At 52.4% G+C, this 20,703-nt stretch overlaps 10 protein-coding genes across 19 annotated transcripts; 4 read left to right on the forward strand and 6 right to left on the reverse strand.

The window, feature by feature from the left end:
- Window positions 1–115: 115 nt before the first annotated feature.
- PPTG_18836 (hypothetical protein) lies at window positions 116–2,083 on the reverse strand (the record flags this gene model as incomplete). The annotated part of the gene is made up of 1 exon (XM_008917006.1): window positions 116–2,083. The coding sequence occupies one exon, from the start codon at window positions 2,081–2,083 to the stop codon at window positions 116–118; it is 1,968 nt and encodes a 655-aa protein (XP_008915254.1).
- A 320-nt stretch (window positions 2,084–2,403) lies between these two features.
- Window positions 2,404–3,053, reverse strand: PPTG_18837 (hypothetical protein; the record flags this gene model as incomplete). Its single annotated transcript, XM_008917007.1, has 3 exons — window positions 2,404–2,427; window positions 2,494–2,802; window positions 2,868–3,053. 3 exons carry the CDS (start codon window positions 3,051–3,053, stop codon window positions 2,404–2,406), a joined length of 519 nt encoding a protein of 172 aa, XP_008915255.1.
- Window positions 3,054–3,598: 545 nt separating this feature from the next.
- On the reverse strand, window positions 3,599–4,287 carry PPTG_24416 (hypothetical protein; the record flags this gene model as incomplete). The annotated part of the gene is made up of 3 exons (XM_008917083.1): window positions 3,599–3,615; window positions 3,742–4,013; window positions 4,175–4,287. 3 exons carry the CDS (start codon window positions 4,285–4,287, stop codon window positions 3,599–3,601), a joined length of 402 nt encoding a protein of 133 aa, XP_008915331.1.
- A 300-nt stretch (window positions 4,288–4,587) lies between these two features.
- On the forward strand, window positions 4,588–9,413 carry PPTG_18838 (hypothetical protein). Its single transcript, XM_008917008.1, has 2 exons — window positions 4,588–5,046; window positions 5,116–9,413. Exons 1-2 carry the CDS (start codon window positions 4,819–4,821, stop codon window positions 9,019–9,021), a joined length of 4,134 nt encoding a protein of 1,377 aa, XP_008915256.1. The 5' UTR covers window positions 4,588–4,818; the 3' UTR covers window positions 9,022–9,413.
- PPTG_18839 (hypothetical protein) lies at window positions 9,047–11,777 on the reverse strand (the record flags this gene model as incomplete). Its single annotated transcript, XM_008917009.1, has 9 exons — window positions 9,047–9,347; window positions 9,415–10,289; window positions 10,346–10,592; window positions 10,669–10,778; window positions 10,855–10,944; window positions 11,008–11,108; window positions 11,188–11,407; window positions 11,430–11,582; window positions 11,670–11,777. 9 exons carry the CDS (start codon window positions 11,775–11,777, stop codon window positions 9,203–9,205), a joined length of 2,049 nt encoding a protein of 682 aa, XP_008915257.1. The 3' UTR covers window positions 9,047–9,202.
- A 146-nt stretch (window positions 11,778–11,923) lies between these two features.
- On the forward strand, window positions 11,924–13,622 carry PPTG_18840 (hypothetical protein). The gene is made up of 2 exons (XM_008917010.1): window positions 11,924–12,103; window positions 12,183–13,622. The coding sequence occupies exons 1-2, from the start codon at window positions 11,951–11,953 to the stop codon at window positions 13,533–13,535; spliced, it is 1,506 nt and encodes a 501-aa protein (XP_008915258.1). The 5' UTR covers window positions 11,924–11,950; the 3' UTR covers window positions 13,536–13,622.
- Window positions 13,623–13,732: 110 nt separating this feature from the next.
- PPTG_18841 (hypothetical protein) lies at window positions 13,733–15,083 on the forward strand (the record flags this gene model as incomplete). The annotated part of the gene is made up of 5 exons (XM_008917011.1): window positions 13,733–13,809; window positions 13,862–13,964; window positions 14,038–14,111; window positions 14,174–14,291; window positions 14,364–15,083. The coding sequence occupies 5 exons, from the start codon at window positions 13,733–13,735 to the stop codon at window positions 15,081–15,083; spliced, it is 1,092 nt and encodes a 363-aa protein (XP_008915259.1).
- PPTG_18842 (hypothetical protein) lies at window positions 14,331–16,467 on the reverse strand. Its single transcript, XM_008917012.1, has 2 exons — window positions 15,900–16,467; window positions 14,331–15,839 (listed from the first exon to the last, which is right to left on the reverse strand). Exons 1-2 carry the CDS (start codon window positions 16,404–16,406, stop codon window positions 15,162–15,164), a joined length of 1,185 nt encoding a protein of 394 aa, XP_008915260.1. The 5' UTR covers window positions 16,407–16,467; the 3' UTR covers window positions 14,331–15,161.
- An 81-nt stretch (window positions 16,468–16,548) lies between these two features.
- Window positions 16,549–19,696, forward strand: PPTG_18843 (hypothetical protein). Of its 10 annotated transcripts, XM_008917020.1 has the most exons (9): window positions 16,570–16,802; window positions 16,874–16,962; window positions 17,027–17,087; window positions 17,157–17,845; window positions 17,910–18,308; window positions 18,384–18,446; window positions 18,532–18,620; window positions 18,700–19,228; window positions 19,315–19,696. In XM_008917020.1, the coding sequence occupies exons 1-7, from the start codon at window positions 16,607–16,609 to the stop codon at window positions 18,592–18,594; spliced, it is 1,560 nt and encodes a 519-aa protein (XP_008915268.1). In that variant the 5' UTR covers window positions 16,570–16,606; the 3' UTR covers window positions 18,595–18,620; window positions 18,700–19,228; window positions 19,315–19,696. The 10 variants fall into 10 exon arrangements, with proteins under 10 accessions (XP_008915261.1, XP_008915263.1, XP_008915262.1 ...); XM_008917019.1 differs by having other exon boundaries at window positions 18,700–19,696; XM_008917013.1 differs by having other exon boundaries at window positions 16,549–16,802; window positions 18,532–19,696.
- Window positions 18,689–20,677, reverse strand: PPTG_24417 (hypothetical protein; the record flags this gene model as incomplete). Its single annotated transcript, XM_008917084.1, has 2 exons — window positions 18,689–20,355; window positions 20,434–20,677. The coding sequence occupies 2 exons, from the start codon at window positions 20,675–20,677 to the stop codon at window positions 18,689–18,691; spliced, it is 1,911 nt and encodes a 636-aa protein (XP_008915332.1).
- Between the last annotated feature and the right edge of the window lie 26 nt (window positions 20,678–20,703).

A 20,703-nucleotide genomic window follows, 5' to 3' on the forward strand; every position in this document is an offset into this window, starting at 1 on the left:
AAATCCGCGAGTAGCTCTGCTCCATCGATGTCAAGCGTCCTCGCTCCAAGAAAAACGCTGTCACAGCATCACTTCCACTTTCTGAGCACGTAAAACAACCAGGTTACACTCAATGTTATGATGTAGATAGTAGCAGTCGGATAGTACACTTACTCTCCAGCAGCTTCGTAAGGTGCAAGAGTACTTGCCCCAGTGCCAGTTTCACTGCACTACTCTCAAGATCTAGGATCGACGGTAGTGCGATAGCATCGAGAATATCAGGCACATGTGGAAGCACCATTTTGTCCAGTGAACCTTGAAGGAAGCAGTGCAAGACCTGTAAAGCCATTGCTTCCTGTGAAGCAGCAGAGGCGCCACCTCCCATCGTTGCTGCGAGTGGCACAACAACGTCTGAATCTCCTCGGATGCGCGAAAGTATTAAAGGCAAATAGGTTCTTGGGGCTGCAAAACGTCCCGTGAGATCAGCGCACTGCCTCAGCTCCGGGAGCAGATCGTGATCGCCACCCCAAGTCCGCAGAAGTGTATTCACTAACAAATGCACGTCCACCGTAATGGTCTCTTCACAGTAAACAAGCACACACTTCAAGAGGCGCACTGCATGAGCGCGAGTGGAATCTTGCCAATTGGCAAGCTCACGCAAGATCGGGTTAAGGAATCGTCGAGCTCGTCCACGTACAAATAGCCGCGTGCCTAGGGACGGTCGGCCAGCGACAAATGGCTCAGGCAAAGGAGCTCGGTAGTTGTACATGGGGTTCTTGCCGTCCACTCCATACTGCTTGATTTCAATAACCTCTTCTCCATGTTCTCGTTCGTATCTCTCTCCTAGAATCTCAAGAGTTTTCAGTGCGTCTCCAGAAATTTCAGGATCCTCATCGCTGACTGCACTGAGCAAATATGGCAGCAAACGGGACTCGTGATCGTAGCGGTCGGGAAGGTTGACCATCCAGTCGCTGATCATTGCGAAAAATGCACGACGTACCATGGGATTCCGGTCTTGATCGAGCTTGGCAAAGTAGTTTAGCCGTACTTCGGTTGTGTAGAATGACGCCACAGGGATAACGTTCTCGTCGCGATGTCCGATAAGATCGACGATGGCCTCAGTGCCACTGCCTTTGCATTTCTCGACATTTGGACACGTCACCAGTGCACGAATCGTTTCCACGGCTGCAACTCGTACACGTGCCAGTCGGTGAAGCAGCAGTGGCATGAGGGTGCGCACTGTTGCTACACTGAAGTGCTTCATGACGGAGACCATGTGGTTGCTAATACTCGCAAGGATTCGGCAGCTCGCGATGTTAACCTCGTGAAAGTCGTCGCGCACGCCACTAATCAGTACCAACAAGACGTCAAAAATGTACGCATGAAGGATGGATGACGCTCGACGCTCAAATGCGTTCTGCAAGACTGCGTCTACCAAGCCGAGTAGTAGCAGACGGATCTCTTCAGAAGGCTCGTCGGGCTTAATGTGAGTCACCTGATTCTCCGCCACATAGACTCTTCCGCGTTTGAAAGCGTCGTGTAGGAATTGGTCGCGTGAGAAGACCTGGTTCTCTTCGTCGTAGCCGTACTGGCTGTTAATGCGCTTCGTGATCGCTGGCATGAGATATGGCAAGTAGCGGAGCAGATCTTCCTCCTCTGCGATGCACTTTGTGGTAAGGCGAATGCAAACCTCGCGCACCTTCTCCACCGGGTCGTTGAAGCGCTTAAACAACGGCTTGGCCATCTCCACAAAGGCGTCAGTCGCTGCGCTCTGAGCCGCCTGCTGCTCTGCATCGTTCAGGAACTGCGTTTCCAGCGCAATGGCTGCCTTCTTGCGCACACCGCGCTGCTCAACCGCCAATCGATTAAGCATTTTCGGTAGACTGAAACTTTCCTCGTCCTTAGAAGGCTTGTTGTTGTTGCGAGTGGGAGAATGTGTCGTCGTGTGTGCGCTCGTAGCTCGTCGGGTGGAAGAGGTCTTGGCTTTCTTGGTGTTTCCTCCCACAGCCATTGACTTCTTTAAGAGCCGAGAGACTTCCACATTCCTGTACTCATTCTCCATCTCCAGCTCCTGCCACAGCGCATCCACATCTCGGCTCGCCATGACAAGTGAATCTAGAAATGCAGCGACGCCATGAGTCAGCGAAAGGTCGCGTTCCAACTAGGTACGATTTAATGCGTTTTCCACAAAGCAGAGGTGCGAAAGTTTCATGAACCAAGTTGACATAGTAACAATCACCCGTGTTCTGATAAGTTTTAGATGGCCCGCGAAAGTTGGTGTGGATTTCCCTATCTTCTGAACTCCCTACCGTACGGCATGATGAGACGGGCATTTTGTAGCCATGCCTGGGAATCCAGCAAGGATCAAGATCCTGGTGGACACTTTGGCGGATTTACTGGCGACGTAAACTTCTCGAAAATGTGTCACTCGCTCATGTGACCGAGAATCTATATGCATACAGACGTAGAGTTTCACTACCGAGACAATCGGAACCCTTCAGCATGCGTACGCACCTCAATGGAAAGATTACTGCCGGCCACGTATTTGACCAAGGCATCGCTGACGTCCACGACGTGTCGGAATTCGAGGTCAAGCGGGACCGAGTCACCGTCCGAGTCGACGTGGAACCGCGGCGTTTGCGTGCTGGTCTCACGAAAAAAGGTGTACCTCACCGAGACATGAGAGAATCGCTGCGGCGTGAGGTGGCTGAGTTCGCTGAGCTGCACACGGTACTGCACAGAGCGGTCCATGAACTCGTGGATCTGCTCCTCGGGGCTGTCTACATCTGTGCGTGTGTATGGCACGAACTCGCCCTCCAAGTGCTGCAACGCAGAAGCCGCATGAGTTGACAACTACATGTATACCGCCAATGAACTTGCCCACTTACTGCTGGAACCTGGACTGCTGTGACGTATGGGGTGATACAGAGCTGCAGGCGGCCTATTTCCGTGCCGATCTTCGACACGATTGGAGTCGACTCGTCCACGGTAAAGAAGTAGTTGAGCACGCCGAGATACACCACGCACTCACCAAGCAGCGACGGCTTGGAGGCTATTGACGACGCAGCCGTCATTCCACTTTGAGAAAACCGACTAAAACATTTTCCAAGGTCAAATTGTAGGACAAATTGTAGGGCTCGAATCGAGACTCATTATTATTATAGCCGAACAATTTATGGAGCTTCTGGTTCTGAGGAGGGCATTACCAAGCGGAATAGATATGGATAGCGTTTAGCAAGCGATGCTGCCACTCTGGATATGAGACTCAGCCTCGCTTTCTTACGTTTGTGTGCCACTACCACTGACGGCATCTCCCAATTGTGCCACCTAGCAGGCTATTCAAGACGAAATGCTCACAGAAAAGCAAGCGAGCAATCAAGCAAGCAACCAACATTCGTCGCTGGCAGTCATAGTAGCACGCCACGAATGAATCTATCACCGTTACCGATGTTCTACCAATAGGCCCTGCACGCCGCGCAAACGACTGGAGTTCGCACAAGGGGAAGACCGCAAGGCCAGCCGGAAAATCACTCGAGAGGCCAGCGTTCGCGGTTTCTCCATCTTCGTGGGGACGATGCTACATGCCGTCGTCAACACCAATGGCTTCCGAAGCTGAGCCTCACTTCACTTGGTTGCCTGGCACGACTCAAGACAAGACGAGCGATAGATCGACGCGTCAGTACTGACGCCAGATAGACCGCTTTCCTATTTACCGCCTGTGGAGCAGAGACTGAAAGCCGTATGCGCGAGACAATAATGAACCGAAGTAATAAAATGGCGGACCACTTCCGGCCCGCTTCTGCTGATTGTCGTATGGTTGTCCTAGCGACTTGCCCTGTTTAACGCCTTCACACAATGCTAGCTTGAAGTGCGTGGAGAATTTGCTTGGTGCCAAAGAGAGGTGGCCTGGCGTCGGCTTCTTCTCAGTGAGACCAACCCGACGACCCGACGTCGCTCCTTTGTCGGCGCCGATACAGTAGTGGCAACCACGCCGCTGTTTGGAAGCAACGAGGCCGCGTAGGAATTCGCCGGGACTGCAATGCCTGTTGCAATTGCAGGATCAGCTCTGCGACGTGCTTCCCCTGCGCATTGTTTACACCCGAGGTGGGGGATGGATATGCACTTTGTGAGTCATGGTCGGCCCATGATGCACAAAAAATAAAGAAACCTGCATTTTCTAAAAAAAAAATTAGACCGTGTCAGTGCCGGTTGCAAGACTCCGTTCGTGGTGGTCTTTTGCGAGCATGATGCAAGCCACAGAGGCGCTTCCTTAGCTTCCAGTATGGTAACACCGCATGGCAGTGACATACCAGCGCTGAACCACACACTACCTCGCCGTCCTCTTCCGCTACAGCCTGTTGATCCGCACACACCAAGCCCTGCTCAGTTGCAGCCATATTTTTTCGGGTTGCGAAAAATCAATTAAATCCTTCGAAAGCCGATGGAAAAACAGTAAAACCGATATGACTTAAGATGTGGAACCCATTGAAATAGAAGCTTTAGAAAGAGCCAGTAGTGGTCAGAACAAACTGGATTTCATTAAGAATTGATTCCCATTAAGTACGACTTGAAACGATTTATAGTTACATTCAAGACGATTTGAGTTGTAGAACGCCAGCAAGGCACTAATTCGTCGATTAATTTGTATCGCTTTTGCAATGGTCGAGACGCGGGTAGAAACCCAGTTCACAACAGGAAAAACCGCCCAGGCCCGAGGCTTGTGGACGGTCAACACTCTCGATTCCGCGCACTTTTCGCTAGCGCCGGTCTACTAGAAAGCGGTTGGAGACTCACAGGGACGAGAACACAGCGCCGCCTCTTCATCACATCGACGCCGTCATGGAGAAGGGCGTGGGCGTATGGCTTCGCGACGCGGAGACGGACGAGTGGCACCGCGCCACGGTTGTCAAGCTAGGTGAACCGCGGGACGACAGCGATGAGCGCGAGGTAACTCTGCGTCTGACCGAGGGCCCGCATGCGCGCACGGAGAAGACGCTGCAGATCGACGTACAGGCGCTCGAGGAGGAGCAGATCGATGGCGTGATGCTAGCCAACAGTAGCGACATGGTACGTTTGCAGGAGTGATGGTCACCCGATATCTGGTCACTAACTGGCGTCTCATTGTACCTATGACAGGACGTCGTAGAGGATCTGATTCAACTTCCGCACCTGCACGAGCCAGGCATTTGTCACACGCTGAACGAGCGCTTCAAGATCAACGAGATCTACACGCTCACAGGCGAGATCTTGCTAGCTATTAACCCTTTCCAAAACCTCGGCATCTACACCGACAAGATCACGCGCAAGTATATCCGCAATGGCGACAAGCGCGCGCTTGGACAAGAAGTGCCCGACATGCCACCGCACGTCTTCAGCATTGCGGATAAGGCGTACCGCTCGCTTGTTAACCCAATCGGACACAGCTCCAATGGAGGACCAGCCAACCAGTCAATCCTGGTCAGTGGTGAAAGTGGCGCTGGTAAGACTGAAACCACGAAGTTCGTGATGAACTATTTGGCCACCATTTCGCAGCACAAGAACGCCTCAGCCGACAGCAACGTCATGAAACAGGTTTTGTCGTCCAACCCGATTCTCGAGTCTTTTGGTAACGCGCGAACGATCCGCAACGACAACAGTAGTCGTTTCGGTAAGTTCATCAAGATGGAGTTCTCGTCGGAGGGAAGTCTTATCGGAGCGTCGATTCAGACGTATTTGCTGGAAAAGGTGCGTCTCGCGTACCAGGCCGAGTCGGAGCGTAGCTACCACATTTTCTACGAAATTATTGCTGGAGCCACCGCGGAGGAAAAGAAGCGATGGAATCTCAAGGCGCCGACCAAGTTCCACTATCTGAACCAGAGTACTTGCGTGAAGCGTAAGGATGGCGTGAACGATGCGGAGCAATTTGGTGTTTTGAAGAACGCCATGCAAACGATGGGATTTGATGAGGACGACATGGAGAGCATTTTCGTCACAATCTCGGCTTTGCTGCACATTGGTAACTTGGAATTCGATGAGACACACCATGCCTCAGGTACGGAGGGATCTGAAATCTCCAACATGTGCGAAGATTCGATGAAGGTGGTACTGGACTTCCTGGAGGTAGACAAGGATGGTCTTGAACAGGCAATTTGCAACCGCAACATCCAGACCAAGGACGAGCACTACTCAATCGGGTTGCTGCCAGATGCAGCTGAGAACGCGCGTGATGCACTTGCGCGATTCCTGTATGGAAAGCTCTTCGACTGGCTCGTTAGTCGCATCAACGAAATCGTGGAGAATGACGACCGCGATGTCCCGTTCATCGGTCTATTGGATATCTTTGGTTTCGAGGACCTGGAGCACAACTCGTTCGAGCAGCTGTGCATTAACTTCGCGAATGAAACGCTACAGCAGCACTTTAATCGCACTGTTCTGCGTATGGAACAGGAAACGTACGAGAAGGAGGAAATTCAGTGGAGCTTTATCAACTTCCCCGACAATGGTCCGTGCATCGACTTGATTCAAGGCAAGCCGTTTGGTATTCTTCCCGCTCTTGATGAGGAATGCATTGTTCCGCAGGGTAATGATCAGAACTTCGCACGAAAGTTGTACCGTCAGCACGAGCTGAACCCGCACTTTAGCGCTAGCAAGACGGAGATGGCCAACCACCTCTTTGTCGTACACCACTACGCTGGCGCTGTCACTTATGACACGTTCGGATTCTGTGAGAAGAACAAGGACATTTTGTATCCGGAGATCACTGCCATCATCAAGCGATCATCGAAGCCGTTCGTTCGTGGCCTTCTGCAGGTCTCGCCTGAAAAGAAGACACCGTCTAAGAAAACTAAGGGCCGCGCTTCCAGTATTGCTACTCGCGTTAGTCTTGGTCTGCAGTTTCGTACTCAACTGAAGACTCTGCTGGAAACTATCAACGTCACTGATTGCCACTACGTGCGATGCTTGAAGCCCAACGACAAGGCCAAGGCCAACTTGTTGGTGCCCAAGCGTGTATGCCTCCAATTGAAGGCTGGTGGTGTCCTGGAAGCCGTGCGTGTCAACCGTGCCGGATACCCCGTCCGAATTGCTCATCAGCAGTTTATCAAACGTTACCGTCCACTCGCCAACGGCGAGTACTTGCAACGCATCCCTGCAGAAGCAGCGGAAGAAGTTTTTGACAGTACTGAGCGCAAGGAAGCCGCGAGTTTACTGGTGGAGTTCTTGCTCAAGGCTCATGCCGAGCGGTATCCTGAACTGGCTGGTGTGTCTTCGGACAACCAGGAAACTGCTGTCGCTGGAATTCAAGTTGGTCTCACTCGTGTCTTCTTCCGTCGTTCGGCCATTCAGTTCGTGGAGGCCCAGCTTGCCAAGCGCTATGGCGAGTTCGTTGTACTGATCCAGGCTGCTGTTCGCGGTCTGATTGCTCGCCGTCGCTACGCTCGCATGCAGGTATCAGCAGTGGTGCTGCAGAAGGTGATCCGCGGCTTTAACACTCGTTGCCGATTCTACAAGCTGCGTGAGCGGCACCGCGAGCTGAAGCGTCAAAAGGAACTTGCCGAGAAGAAACAGCGTGAACAGGAGCGCCGAGCCGCTGAGGAACAGCGAATTCTGGACGAGAAGCGCAAGGCTGCTGAGCTCGAGGAGCAAAACCGCCTCACTGCCCAGTCTGCATCGTCTGATCCAGTCTCGGATGACTCATCGGACGGAGACCGCGGTTCGTCTATGAAGCTGCCTAGGTACTCCAGGAACTCGGAAGAGAGTCGTGGCAGTCGCGCCGTGTCCCGCTTCCGCTTTACCAAGGACTATGGTGACGAGGACTACTCGATGCCGAACACCTCTCGCCAGGTTGCAATGGACCCGGGTGACACGGTGCTGCATGTGGCTGCCAACTGCTGCAACGAGCAAGATGTGCTTAAGTTACTTCAGAACGGCTCCGACATCAACGCTCGCAACCGCCGTGGTCGCACTCCGCTTCACACTGCGTCTCTTTACCAGAACGTCGAGGTTGTAGGCATCCTTTTGGACTGGGAAGCCGACGTTCTTGTTCAGGACGACGACGGCAACACGCCACTGCACTTGACGAAGGACCCGCGTATTGCTAGAATGCTGCTGGAAGCTGGTTGCACACCTAACATCGTCAATGCGGATGGCCGAACTGCCCTGATCAATGCTGTGGACCGCGGTGATGCCAAGACGGTGAAGCTACTGCTTCACTTCAAGGCTGATGTGCTATTCCGTGAGCTGAAGCACCACCAGACTGCTCTTCATTTGGCTGTGCGCAAGGGTCACTACCAGATCGTCATGGAGCTGTGCAAGTCTGATGACATTCAGGATTTGATTCTTCTGACTGATCGCAATGAGAACAACGCGCTTCACTTCGCTGTGTCTCGCGATCGCAAGAACGGATACCGTCTGGTGGATTATTTGATCAAACACGGAGCGGAGGTGGACAAGGTGAACGCCAGATTCCAGTCCCCACTGGTGGTTCACATCATGACGACTCGCCAGACTGATCCTGCCATCACAGAGCTTTTCCTTTCAAGAGGAGCCGACCCGAACATCCAGCTTGCCGATGGATCGACGCTTCTTCACGTTGCTGTTGAGCGTGAATTAATTGATATCGGCTGTGCCCTAATCAAGCACGGAGCGTCGCTGAACGCGCCAGACGCCAAGGGGAGAATGGTGATTGAGGTGGCGAACAAGAAGTTTTTGAAGAAACTATTTAGCGCGATCACACAGCCGCCCACGTGGATTGACGAAAAGGAGCGTCGGTCGTGCATGTTGTGTAGCTCAAATTTCAAGTTTGGCAACCGACGCCACCACTGCCGCCACTGTGGACGTGTATGCTGCTCTGACTGTTCAGCGTTCACCGTGGAGATGCACCGTTTCCCGAAGGAATTCCCTGGACGTATGACAAATGGCGGTAAACAGGTCAAGGACCCACAGCGCGTGTGCCGTACGTGCCACGCTGTGTTCAAGATGCGGTCGGCTCAGAAGGAGTCCAAGTCGGGCTTCATGGCGCGCGTGCTCGGGTATGAATGGGACGAGGTAACTGCAACCAATTGAGCATGATCCCATACAGAGCACTAGCAAGTAGAAGGGAAGTCCCTGACGATGTCTTCGCGCGTGGATGACATCGTAGGCATGTGTATGTCTTTCCATACCTATCTATCCTAGCTGTAATAATTGGAGTAGCGCGAAAGAAATACATCATCCATTTGCGCTTCAAGTTGCAGCTTCAGCTTTGCTACTTCTCCGAAACATCTACCAGTCTCATGGTGTCAGGAACAAGGTAACCACAGTCTGCACGGAGCCCCAAGCCGCCAAGACCATCGCTAGTTGCCATACCGTCGAAGCACTGACATGTACCTGTATTATAGTCACAAACACCACTACAACCAGCAATAATGTAAGTCAGCACTAGAAAAAAAAAATAGCACCCACAGTCTGTAAACGTACTTGTTGGAGCACTCAGCGTTCTCATTGGTGCCGCGAATGGAGCCGCTAATCCCGTCGCTATTGATCGTGAACACAGGTAGCAAAACTGTGTTGCGGTCGGCGTTTACTTGCAGAGGTGGCAGATCTCCCAACGCCGATATGAACGTGATGGAAATGATGTTGGCCGGTTGGCTGCTGAGCGTGCATGCGCCACTATTGGGACCCGCGGAGTACGATACTTGGACATCACCGATGGTTGGAACGGTGGCAAGAGCAGCTTTCATATCCGCTGCAAACATATTCGACGATAACACTGGTGATACTTTCCCTCGAAAACTAAGCGTGAACGTGGCAAGTGCCGTGTAAACGCAGCGAACAGTCTGCACTTCACGCGTCTGGCCTGTTGTCCGAGGATCATCACCGCGTGGACATGAGCGTCGCGCACAGTCGTGTCCCTCGTACCCTTCGTCGCAGATGCAGCCCTGAATCTTGTTGAAATCCCAAGTTCTAGGATCGTTTGGTGTGCTGCTGTACGTAATGCTAAGTGGATCTTCAAGACTGTTGCGAGCTTCCAGCGCTAACTCGGCCATTGTGAGACAGCGGCCGTGCCCATTGCAAACAGGTTCTGAACCTGGAGGACACGTAAGTCGTTCACAGGCAGCTCCTTCGAATGGCGCCGGACACGTGCACTCACCAAGTGAAGTATCGCACACACCGACTCCTGAACAAACTGCCATCGAGTGAGCACGGTTATCTCCTATGGGCGTATCGAACCAGGCAATTCCTTCTGGACAAGTCCGGACCGAGCAATCTCCAGACGTGAATCCAGCTACGCAGAAACAGCGAAACTGAGGTGGCCCAGAGCAATAGCCATGGCCGCTGCAAGCTGTTTCACCCTGCTCATAGTACCCTCGTTAGCGACCAAGTAGTGACGACGCATTGTTTTACATACCGGGCATGCGATGATGATGGAGTCAGTGGCACCGCAGTCACCACGGTCGCCTGGGCCGCCCATTCCATCACTGGTGGTGTAGCCCACGTAGCAGGTACAAACACCAGAAGTCAAATCGCATCGACCACGGTTGGAGCATGCTTCATTCTCCTTGGATCCGACCTCAGGTTTCGAAATCGTCAATTTCGGCGTCATTCCGATACCTGCGTGCATCAGTAGAGACGAATCTCCGACCAGCAGAGGCAAGCTGTGCACCACATCGAGCAAGTAAGCACACCAAACGATGAGTAAACTAAAGATGTACTTCGAAGTATCATTCTTACGGCCCAAAGTTTTGTGTGAACTCAACAGTGACCATGTTGCCGTCTGCAGTGCACATTGTCGTACTGTTACCGCCAAAAAGTATGTTCACGTTTTGGAGCGTGTGCAAAGCCTACGAAGGAAGTGCGAAACATTGTCAATCTGAGAGAAACCATTGACAAACCTAAAGAAAATGTAGTAGCGCGTACGTTGAGTTTCTTGCTCACAACATCAGCATTGTCTAGAGCATCTATACGGACTGTCGTTTTGCCTCGGAAAGAAAGAGTTAGCGTTCCGCTCTGCCGTTTACACAGCATATTAGCACGCAACAAAGTAGTAAAAGCAAAACCGAATATACGCACCGTTGCAGCGCAAAAGACAGTTTGTTTCTCGTTCTTCTGAAACCCAAACAAAGTGTCTGTGGCGGCACCCGTAAGTGGGTCGTCGCCGCTGGGACACAGGCCTGTACGAAAAAGAATTATGACAAACGGCCTTTGTCAGAATATTACAGATCAAACTGATGACAGCAACGTGGTTCTTACGATCAGAGCAATCACCGCCTCCGTATCCTTCTTCACAAACGCAACCATGTACCATTTCACTATCCCAGACAGAGTTGTAGACAACCGCTGGTGGCAGTCCTTTGTCCTTACGCAGTGCGTGGAGTTTCATGGATTGGCATTCGCCGTGCTTGCCACAATCGTTAGGACAGCTCACTACATCCAAGTCATTCAGATTGTGAGAGCCACATCGCCTTGCATACTACCAGTAAGCCAACGCGTACTTCGATTACACGCAAGACCGGAGAAACCAACGTCACAGATACACACTCCCGTTGCATGGTCACATGTTCCACGATTCGAACAAACCGCCGGTTGGTGAGCGCGGTCTGTCCCAACCGCGATGTCGTTCCACGCGGGTCCCGTCGGACAAATGCCTAAAATTCAATACCAAGCGAAGTCCATATACAACAATAGCTATTGATAAAGACTTGCTACAATAACCCGCTACAGCAACAACGCACGTCGGGAGCAGTCACCGCCTGTAAAGCCTTTGTAGCACGAGCAGAAGTAGCCGTTTCCCTTGGTTGTGCATGTGCCGTGACCACTGCAAGTGTTAGGGCAATCTCCATGCACGAATTGCCACTCTAACAGCACAGTAAAGACGACCACCACAAACCACTGCGAGCGATTCATTGTTGAAGTGCCCTCGTATACGGCCCTTCATGACCAGTAATATGTGGACCACTTCAATATATGTTCTACACATCGCTTGTCACTCAGCCACACAAGGCACAATTGCACCATGATGCGGCGAATTGGACGACGAGCTGCAGCGGCGGCGCTGGCCTCCACCGGTCGTGGACGCGTGGTTGGCCATGGACGAGCGTTACTGGCTGCCCAGAACTGCATCTCCAATGGTGCTCACGCTTTCAGCTCCGCAATTAGCGAGAAAGAGGTGCATATTGAGCTTCATCTGATGCTGCTATGAGGATTGATTTGTTGGGTCGTTACTGATACTTTACTGCTACGTACAGGCCTACGAAGCGTTCGAGAAGGCAAAGCAACTGCTGGATGGCGACGATCTGCCGCAGGCCATGGGATATCTGGGCGTGGCAGCACACGCCAACATTGCTGACGCGCAATACCTGCTGGGCTCGCTGCTGCTGAACGAAGACGACGAAGAAGAGGAGGATGATGCACAGCGCAAGAACAAGGAACTCATCCGCGATGCTGAGGCCAATCGCCAACGCTCTCGACGCGCGGACGACGCACAAAACATTAAGGAGATCCGGAAGGAGGCTCGCGCAGCCTACAAGCAGTATTTGATAGAGCAGAAGCGCAAGAAGCAGGCTAAGGCTGAGCGCTCGGCTAGTCATACGTCAATAGTGCAGCACGCTACGACGGGAGAGCTGGACCGCGCGTTTGGCAAGACAGTGGAGCTCCTGCTGGACCCAGAGTCAAAGCTCGAGCCACTTCTTGAGAATGGCGACGAGGACTACGCAGATGTTGCCCAGACTCAAATGGATACCACAAAAGCAGTGGAATGGCTGCGGCGTGCAGCTGACAACAGCAACCGCGATGCTCATGTACAGCTTGGCAACTTGTGTTTAAGCCACGACCCTCCGATGGCACTGGAAGCCAGCGCCTGGTACACTCGCGTCACAAAGGACGAGAATCCGCACCCGGATGCACTGTACAACCTCGGAGTGATGCTATTCGAAGGAGTGCAACATGCAGAGCCGCCGTTCCCGGGTAACAAGGGCGCGTCGATTCCATTCTTCACTCGTGCTGCAGAGGTGGGTGATGTGTCGGCCCAGTTTTTCATGGGAATGCTACTGCACCAGGGCGACAAGGATCTGGAGATCGAGCCCAACTTCAGGAGTGGACTTATGCTCATTGAGATGGCGGCCAGTAAGGGCCACCCGGCTGCGCTGTACTATCTGGCGCAGCTTTATCGTTCCGACGATGAAGCCAATGACTTCGCTGCAGACCATACCAAATTCTTTGAGCACTTAGATAAGGCCATGGAGGCCGGCGACGCAGACGCTTTCTTCTGTATGGCAGACATCTACTTCCACGGCAGTGACGGATTCGATCAAGACTACGAGCAGGCTCACGGATTCTACATGGCTGCAGCGGAGCAGGGGCACGCCGACGCATTCTGCTGTCTTGGTGCTCTTTACTACAACGGCATTGGTGTGGAGCAGGACTTTAAGAAGGCGTTCTTGTACTATCAGGAGGCTGCTGACCGAGACTCCATGGAGGCGTGGAAGAATCTTGCTGAAATGTACATGGTCGGTCGTGGTGTGCCTCGCAATGAGGCTACAGCTAACGCTATTATCAAGATGCTCAAGAAGGTTGGGGCCGAGGAGCAGAAGAAAGTGTGAGATAGCAGCTCTTCAAGCCGGCTGAGTGGCTAGCAAGGTTTTGTTGCTCAATACACAATAGAGTTACCATTCACTATGTCAAATGCCGTGCTAGTAGGCGCATGAGTTGACCGAGACCGTTCTGCTGAAAGGACACTCCAAGTATTGTGCTACATGTTGTTGGTCCAATTCAATCTTGAAACGACTGTCTATCAAGCATGAAGCGAGGGCGGAAGTCGCCACTATTGCTTCCTGTCCTAGCACTGCTATGGGTGACGTCGATCAACGCAGTAAGGTACATGAAGAATGGATGCCTGTATGTCTTTGTTTGTGCTCTGAATACATAGCTGGCACAGTCAGACGCTTATTGCTCGGAACTTGGTATACCACGTCGACACTGGAGCGGAGCAAGTTCTGTATCTAAAGGGCTTTAACTATGATGGTGCAAAGGTATCAACTTCAATGGATGAAGCTACGAAAGGGAAATACACGTTGCTAACTGTGGGGCTCTTCGTTAATTCAGTTATCGTACACGATCACGTCGCTACCGCTGAACGGAGAAATCTATCAGCTCTCGCAAATCTACAGCGAATATGGGTAAGCCTCGCCGATGGTATCATCGTAGACTGAATCGCCTAAACTTGTTTGCTGAAATTCAGCTACGAGCCGAAGCGTGCGGCATCACCGATAGCAACAGTGCCCACGACAGTCACGGGCTCTAATAACCGAATTGTGTTTTTACGTACTCCTTTCGGAGGACCTCGAAGAGACAATAAGGTAAGGAAATGAAGGTGAGGCAAAACCAAGATGAACTTTGTTTGCTGATTGTTTTACGCTGTGCTCATGAAGTACGCTGAGTTTCGATATACTGTCACGGATGGGGTGGCTGTATCGAATGAGGGCATCGTCGTTATCACTACGAGTGATGCGTTGGTGTCTAGCACATTCGACCTGGATATCGACAACTGGAGAATCTTGTGGAACGGGGCAGGTGCCGATTCAAGGCCACATTTTCAGCCCATTTCTCGTGGAGTGCAGCTTAGTTACTATATCTACGGCCTCGATGCTGTTGTCCATCGTCGTGAGGACACCGGCGATGATTCTATGCTTTGGTACTTCACTGCCCCGCCCAAGTTTCTAGGTAACCACTGGGCTGCCTATGGCGGCTCACTAGACTTTGTGCTCTCATCGGCAGAGGGCAGTTTTGATGCTACGAACTTGAACCTCGCGGGAATGGGCCACCTCGTCGAGTTGGAGTGTGCGACTTGTGCACAATTCACAGGACTAACGCTGGCCATGCCCCTTAGTCCAGTGTTTTCGTACGACGGAACCATCACGCAGTTCAAGCTGCCTTTGAGCGAGCTTGCTGGTTGGGTCAAGGACCCAAAGAACGTCATCTTGTCATGGTCACCACCTACGCAGTGCGAGTTTGTGAGTGTACTTTCAGGACTCTCAGCCTTGAGAATTCTAGGAGATTTCACGCGAGGCTACGAGAGCGTCGCATTAGACTCAGTCGTTCTACGACATGGACCAGGGCAGCCCGTGAAATGCTATACCTCAACAGTTTAAGGCATTCAATTGACCAACAATTTGCCACCCACAGCTTGTTCTAGACACGTCTTGACATATTTCTTTTGATTCTCACGACTAGTAAGCCCCCGGAGGTGGTAGTTCCGCTGGACTAGGGAAGAGAACTTCAGCCTGAATCGGGTAGTGATCCGATGGATAGCGGCCCTTACGATCTTCGGTGATGACTTCCGTCGTCAGCACCTTCATCTGCGGACGGTAGAAGATCCAGTCAATGTGGTTTGCAGCACGAACAGCAGTTTTTTCGCCGTCATTCTTAACACCAGCCCAGCCGTGATATGTGTACGACACGTCACCAATTTGTTTCGCCGCTTCGGGCCATGCTTCACGTAGTTGCGGTCCTCCCTCTTGGGATGTGAAGTAGCTGTACGTGCTAGTGTGGCGGTAGGTATTAAAGTCTCCCATGAGGAAGAGTGGGGCATCACCTGCAATCTGCTGAATGCGTTCCCACAGTAGCTTTGAGCCCTCTTCGCGAGACTTTGGACCCACATGATCCAGCTGCGTGTTGAAGACGAAGAGCTCTTGCTGCGTAGCGCGCAGTCGGAATTTGCCCCATGTGACCATACGTACGCATGCGGCGTCCCATCCCTGGGTACCGGGTGTGTCTGGTTCCTCCGAGAGCCAAAAGTTCCCATCGTCCAGACGCTCCAGCACGGCTGCATCATAGAAAATCTGCTCGAACTCGCCGTTCTCCTCACGCTCGACACCGAAACGTTCGTACGGGTGGTTCAGTAAGCTCTGTGCATTAATAAGCATCAGCAACTCATTTTACACCTAGTATCTTCAAAATGTACTCACCTCCAGCTCCGCCAGCTGCGTCTTCAGTCCCTCCTGCGTGCCCATGATGGCAGGATGGTAGCGGTCGATGATGTCGGCCACGTGGTCTTTACGGTAGCGCCAGCTATTGAGGCCGTCACCTGTTCCGGCGAATCTCAAGTTGAAGGTCATTATCTTGAGACTCAGCGGCGAGGAGCTCAGCGTCTGCTTCTGTTGCTTCTGCTGCATCTCTTGATCAGTTGTCGCCTCCTGGTTCGTCGTTGCCGCTCGCAATCTCGGGCGGTTCTCGTTGCCTGACAGTGCGGCCGCAGCCTCCGCCTGTTGGTCGATGGACGCGGGGGTGCCGCCCAGTGGAGCCACGTTTTGGAAGCTCTGGTACCCCACAAAGAGCATGAAGACTACAATTGTGCCCACTAGCACGAAAATGCGGTCGCTCGTGGACGTTCGAGGCCGACGCGACTGCGAGTGGCGATAGTACGGATTGCGCGGCGCCGAGTTGTTCGGGAAGAATGAGTCGAACCCGTTCATGTCCAAGCTGCAGAGGTGAAGCTGCTGCGTCTACAGATTCGAACTGGTCCCGTGATCGACTGCAACGTCACTGACATTCTATTGGGTGAAAATGTATCCGCTTCGTGGTCAAATCAAAACAAAATACTTACCTGATTGGCTAAAATCTGCATTTGTGGTTTTGGTGGATTAGAGTGGGAAGTCGATCCAAGGTTTGAACTATGGCGGACGCGGACGCGCTATTCGCTATGGAGACGCGGGCCATCCGCGAGGCACAATTGGAGACGTACACGAGTAACTTAGGATCTATAGCGCTGGTACTAGCGTCATTGCTGTGGCTGACACTGCCGCCTCTCTGGAGCGTCGTCAACGGCGAATGGAGCGCAGCCATCCTGCCCAGTCTACTGGCCATCGCAGGTTTATTGGATTTTTTTTATTGTGACTGCGCTATGGACTGGTAGATAACGGTAAACTTGTTGGCGTTGCAGGTCATGGTGTGTTTGTATTGTCGGTGCTGCTGGTGTTACGAGTGGCGCAAGTACAGGGGGAGGAGCTGCTTATTCAATTTAATGCTAAGGTGGGCACAGTTTTTAATTCTCAAACGGAGTCGTACAGCTGACCAATTTATTGCATGCTAACAGTATTTGGCACGAGTTAGCAAGCCCGAGGCTGCCCGTACCCCGCTGGATCGTACTGCGCAATGTACGTTGCTGTATTCAGCGAAATGGGTAGATTGGTAGTTAATTTATTGCCAACGAATGTTCCCCTTAGTGGACGAGGTGATGAAGCTCAATTCTTTGCGCGGACGATTGTCTGGCAAGAAGAACTCGTCGGATACAAAGGGACAAACACAGGAGGATCGCTCCTTCTTCGATCCTGCACCCGTGAAAACCGTGGAGGACGGTAAGGCGTATCTTCGTCGTCTTCAGAAGGCTCAGAAACAGAAGGAAGCGGAGGAATCTATGCAGTCAGCCTCAGCGTATGGGATGGAGAACTCGTATCAGAGCGACGCTTTCGGCATTTATGGCAATGCGTCCATGGTCCCTCGTGTGTATCAGGCTTCAGGCTTCGACCCGTACCTTCGTGACGTCAGTATCGGAGACGAGGAAGAAGACCCATTGCGCACGTCGTCACTTCCACACATTGCGTGGCAGCAACTGGAGGAGTGGGGACTTGCCATGTTCATGCACTTGTACTGCCGCAACATCCGTCGCTTGCTTGCCTATCACGTGAAGGACGTCGTGGAGGCGTTCTTGGAGAATGCTAACGCTCTCAACGAGTGTGGCGTGATGGCGGACGTACTGCTGCGTCGTGTACCGTCGCAAGCGCTGCTGTGTCCGCCGGGCCAAACGAACCAGATGACCAACGTGTCGCTCTCGGATATGCTGCAGAACCTCGCGAAAAGTCCGTTGTTTTTCAGCAAGGAGCGAGGCGTGTATCTCTTCGAGGAACACCAAAGTGTAAGTTTGACAAGCTGTCTAGGAGTTTACAGTCTCACTGACCGTGTTGTGTGAACTTAAATAGTTCGAGAAATACCTGAATGTCGGTGATCCCAGCAGCACGGACTATTCCTCGCTCGAGCGTCAACAATATGTGTTAGAGCGACTTATCATGTTGTCCAAGGATCGAAGTCTTGATCGGTTCCGATGGAACAAGGGATCAGCTTGGAAAGGCAAAGAGTGGACGGAGAACTTGCCTACAGATGCTGAGATTTTGATAAACACGTTCTGCTGCATGATGGACAACATGCTACCTGCAGACAATGAACGCGACCGCCCATTCTGGAAGTCCTACTACTTCAGCAAGGGCCCGAACCGGCCGTTCACCCCACGAGTGCGCAGCCGACTTTTCCTAGTGCAGACAGTGGGGCGCCCACCTCATTTTAAGGCGCTGGTGAAGGGTGCAGTTCGCGAGATCGTCCCGGTACGTTGCTGTTGCGTCGTACTACTTGACACGCTCAGTGATGTTGGGCTAACTGACTGGATGGGTTCTTTGTAGGGCGAGGAGAACTGTTTCCACGCAATCGTTGTCTATCTTCACGCCGTGAAGAAGATGAAAGCTGTACGTGATTTCTTTGTGGTTGGACAGATATTTGCGCTCTTGGACTATTTTCTAACTCTCTTGCTCGCTGCTTTGTCATGTCTAGGGCTACTTGGAGAGCATCAATCTGCACCGGATCATCGAGCAAGTCTTTGACGTTTCCAAGTAACTCACATCAGCAATAAACGCAGCTTAGTAAGTTGCATCGCACTTTGCTGCTTGTACCTGTTATCCAACTTTGTCATGCGTGTTTTACCTGCACCTCACCGGACAGGAACGTTCTTGGTGCAGTCCTTTTCATGAGCTTTGAGGTTCTCTCGGGTTTTGAAGGTTTTCTGGCGTGTCGCTGGGCAATACGAACACGCGTATGGTCGCTCGTTCTGATGCCGCCGTTGCCAATGTCGCTTCAAAGTCTGCAAGTTTCTCAAACTCCGACCTGTGGATTCCGCATACTCGCACTCTTCCTCAGGACAATGTTTGGGTCCTACAGGAAGTGGAGCCTGCTCTCCTGTCACCTCCGTCATGGATCTTTCTGGATGCTGCTTACCGTGAAATGTGAGCTGATAGAAGTTGGCAAAGCGGTTGTGGCAGATGCAGCACTCAAACGGCTTGAACCCATCTCGAAGCATTTCAACTGGAGCAGTCAACGCCGGTGCAACACTCACAGCACTTATAGTACTCACAGGCACTTCAGTTGGTGGACACGTTCCAGCTGCGTCAATAGAAGCTTGGCCACGCAGTCGCAATACCTCTGCCTTTAACTGCTCGATCTGATCCTGCTGTGCTCGAATCGTGGCTTGAAGGTATCTGTTCTCATCCGCCGGTACTTCACCAGTATGGGACGAATCTCCGCGGATTATCTGACGAATATTGTTTGGATCCTCTTCAGCATTCAGCGATCGATCAATCACAGTTCTAACTGTTCCAGAAGGCGACAATGAGGTGAGCGCTGCTGCTGCACGGTGAGCGGCATGGACCTTCAGGTGAGCCATCAAGAGCTCACGGACGCGAAAATGCTTCCCGCATTCTTGACATACGAACGGTGTCGCTTGTGTACCCTGGGCTTGCACCGCATTAGCGTCAGCGTCGACGTGTACATTTGGAGGGAAGGCGATCTGCGGGACGTGGGTGGATCGGTGGAAGCGCATCGCAGCACGGGACGAATAACGTTTACTGCAGCCCGGGACACCACACACGTAAGGTTTCTCACCAGTATGGACACGAATGTGCTCCTGTAACGTAGACGCTCTGGCAAATAGTTTGTTGCAGGTCGGACAGCTCAGCTTCTTCTCACCTGTGTGTACAACCGTGTGATCTCTCAGATGGGCGCTGTCCGTGAATGACTTGCCACATCCAGGGTGCATACAGAGGAAGTTGCGCATCCGCATAGCGCCTGGAATCCGCTTGCGCTTCCTGGTAGGCGCTGCTGAGGTTGAATTTGTTATCACTGCAGTGGGTGGCGGTGGAATCGCTAACGTGCATGTCATGGGCAGCGGCAACGCCGCCAACGTCGAGTTCATGGTCATCGTTGCACCACCAGTGCTAGCATTTGCACTCTCCACAGCAGCAGCGTTTAGGCCTCCGAGGCCACTACCTGTCTGTACCATCTCCTGTCGTTGTGTAGTATCCACCATCGTTGCTCTAGTCGACGGGCCATTGCTGTAGTGGTAATAATGACCGCCCGTCTCATTCCCAACAGCTTCAGCACTTGGTACACTGGTAGTGCCCGATCCAGGGGCCGAGCAGGTCAATAAAACGCCCAATGGAGGCGGAGGCTGATGTGTTACCGCTGCTAAGTATCTGGGTGTCAATGGAGACGGCGACCAACGTGGCAATGGAACCGATCGAAAGCCTGCAGTGCCAGCGGCCGTTGATGACGCAGGATTCGACGTGTTCGACGGCGCAGGATACGCTCTCATTGGCTCCACGTCTGCAAAGCACAATCCCAACATATTTACCGTTAGAATCAACTAGTTACGTTGGAAGCATAAGCAAGTTGATGCACCACCTTCATGGGGAAAAGACGCCAGTCCCGGATTGGTTGGTACGGCGCGTTCGCGGGCCCCTGAAGCTAGAAAGAGGCCGACGGAGCCTCGAGGTGCAGATGAGCTTGTTTGTGCCGGCGTAGATGCCGCTGGGACCGTATGACGAGCGTCAAGCAGCGATCTCTCCATGACCCCGCCGAAGAACTGGTCGGCGACGAACTCAGAGTTGAAGAAAATATTTGATTGGATATAATTGTTGAACGCCATACGATGATTGGTTGAAGGAAATCTAT

The sequence above is a fragment of the Phytophthora parasitica genome (genome assembly GCF_000247585.1).
Source record: "Phytophthora parasitica INRA-310 unplaced genomic scaffold supercont2.93, whole genome shotgun sequence".
Taxonomy (NCBI): Eukaryota; Oomycota; class Peronosporomycetes; order Peronosporales; family Peronosporaceae; genus Phytophthora; species Phytophthora nicotianae.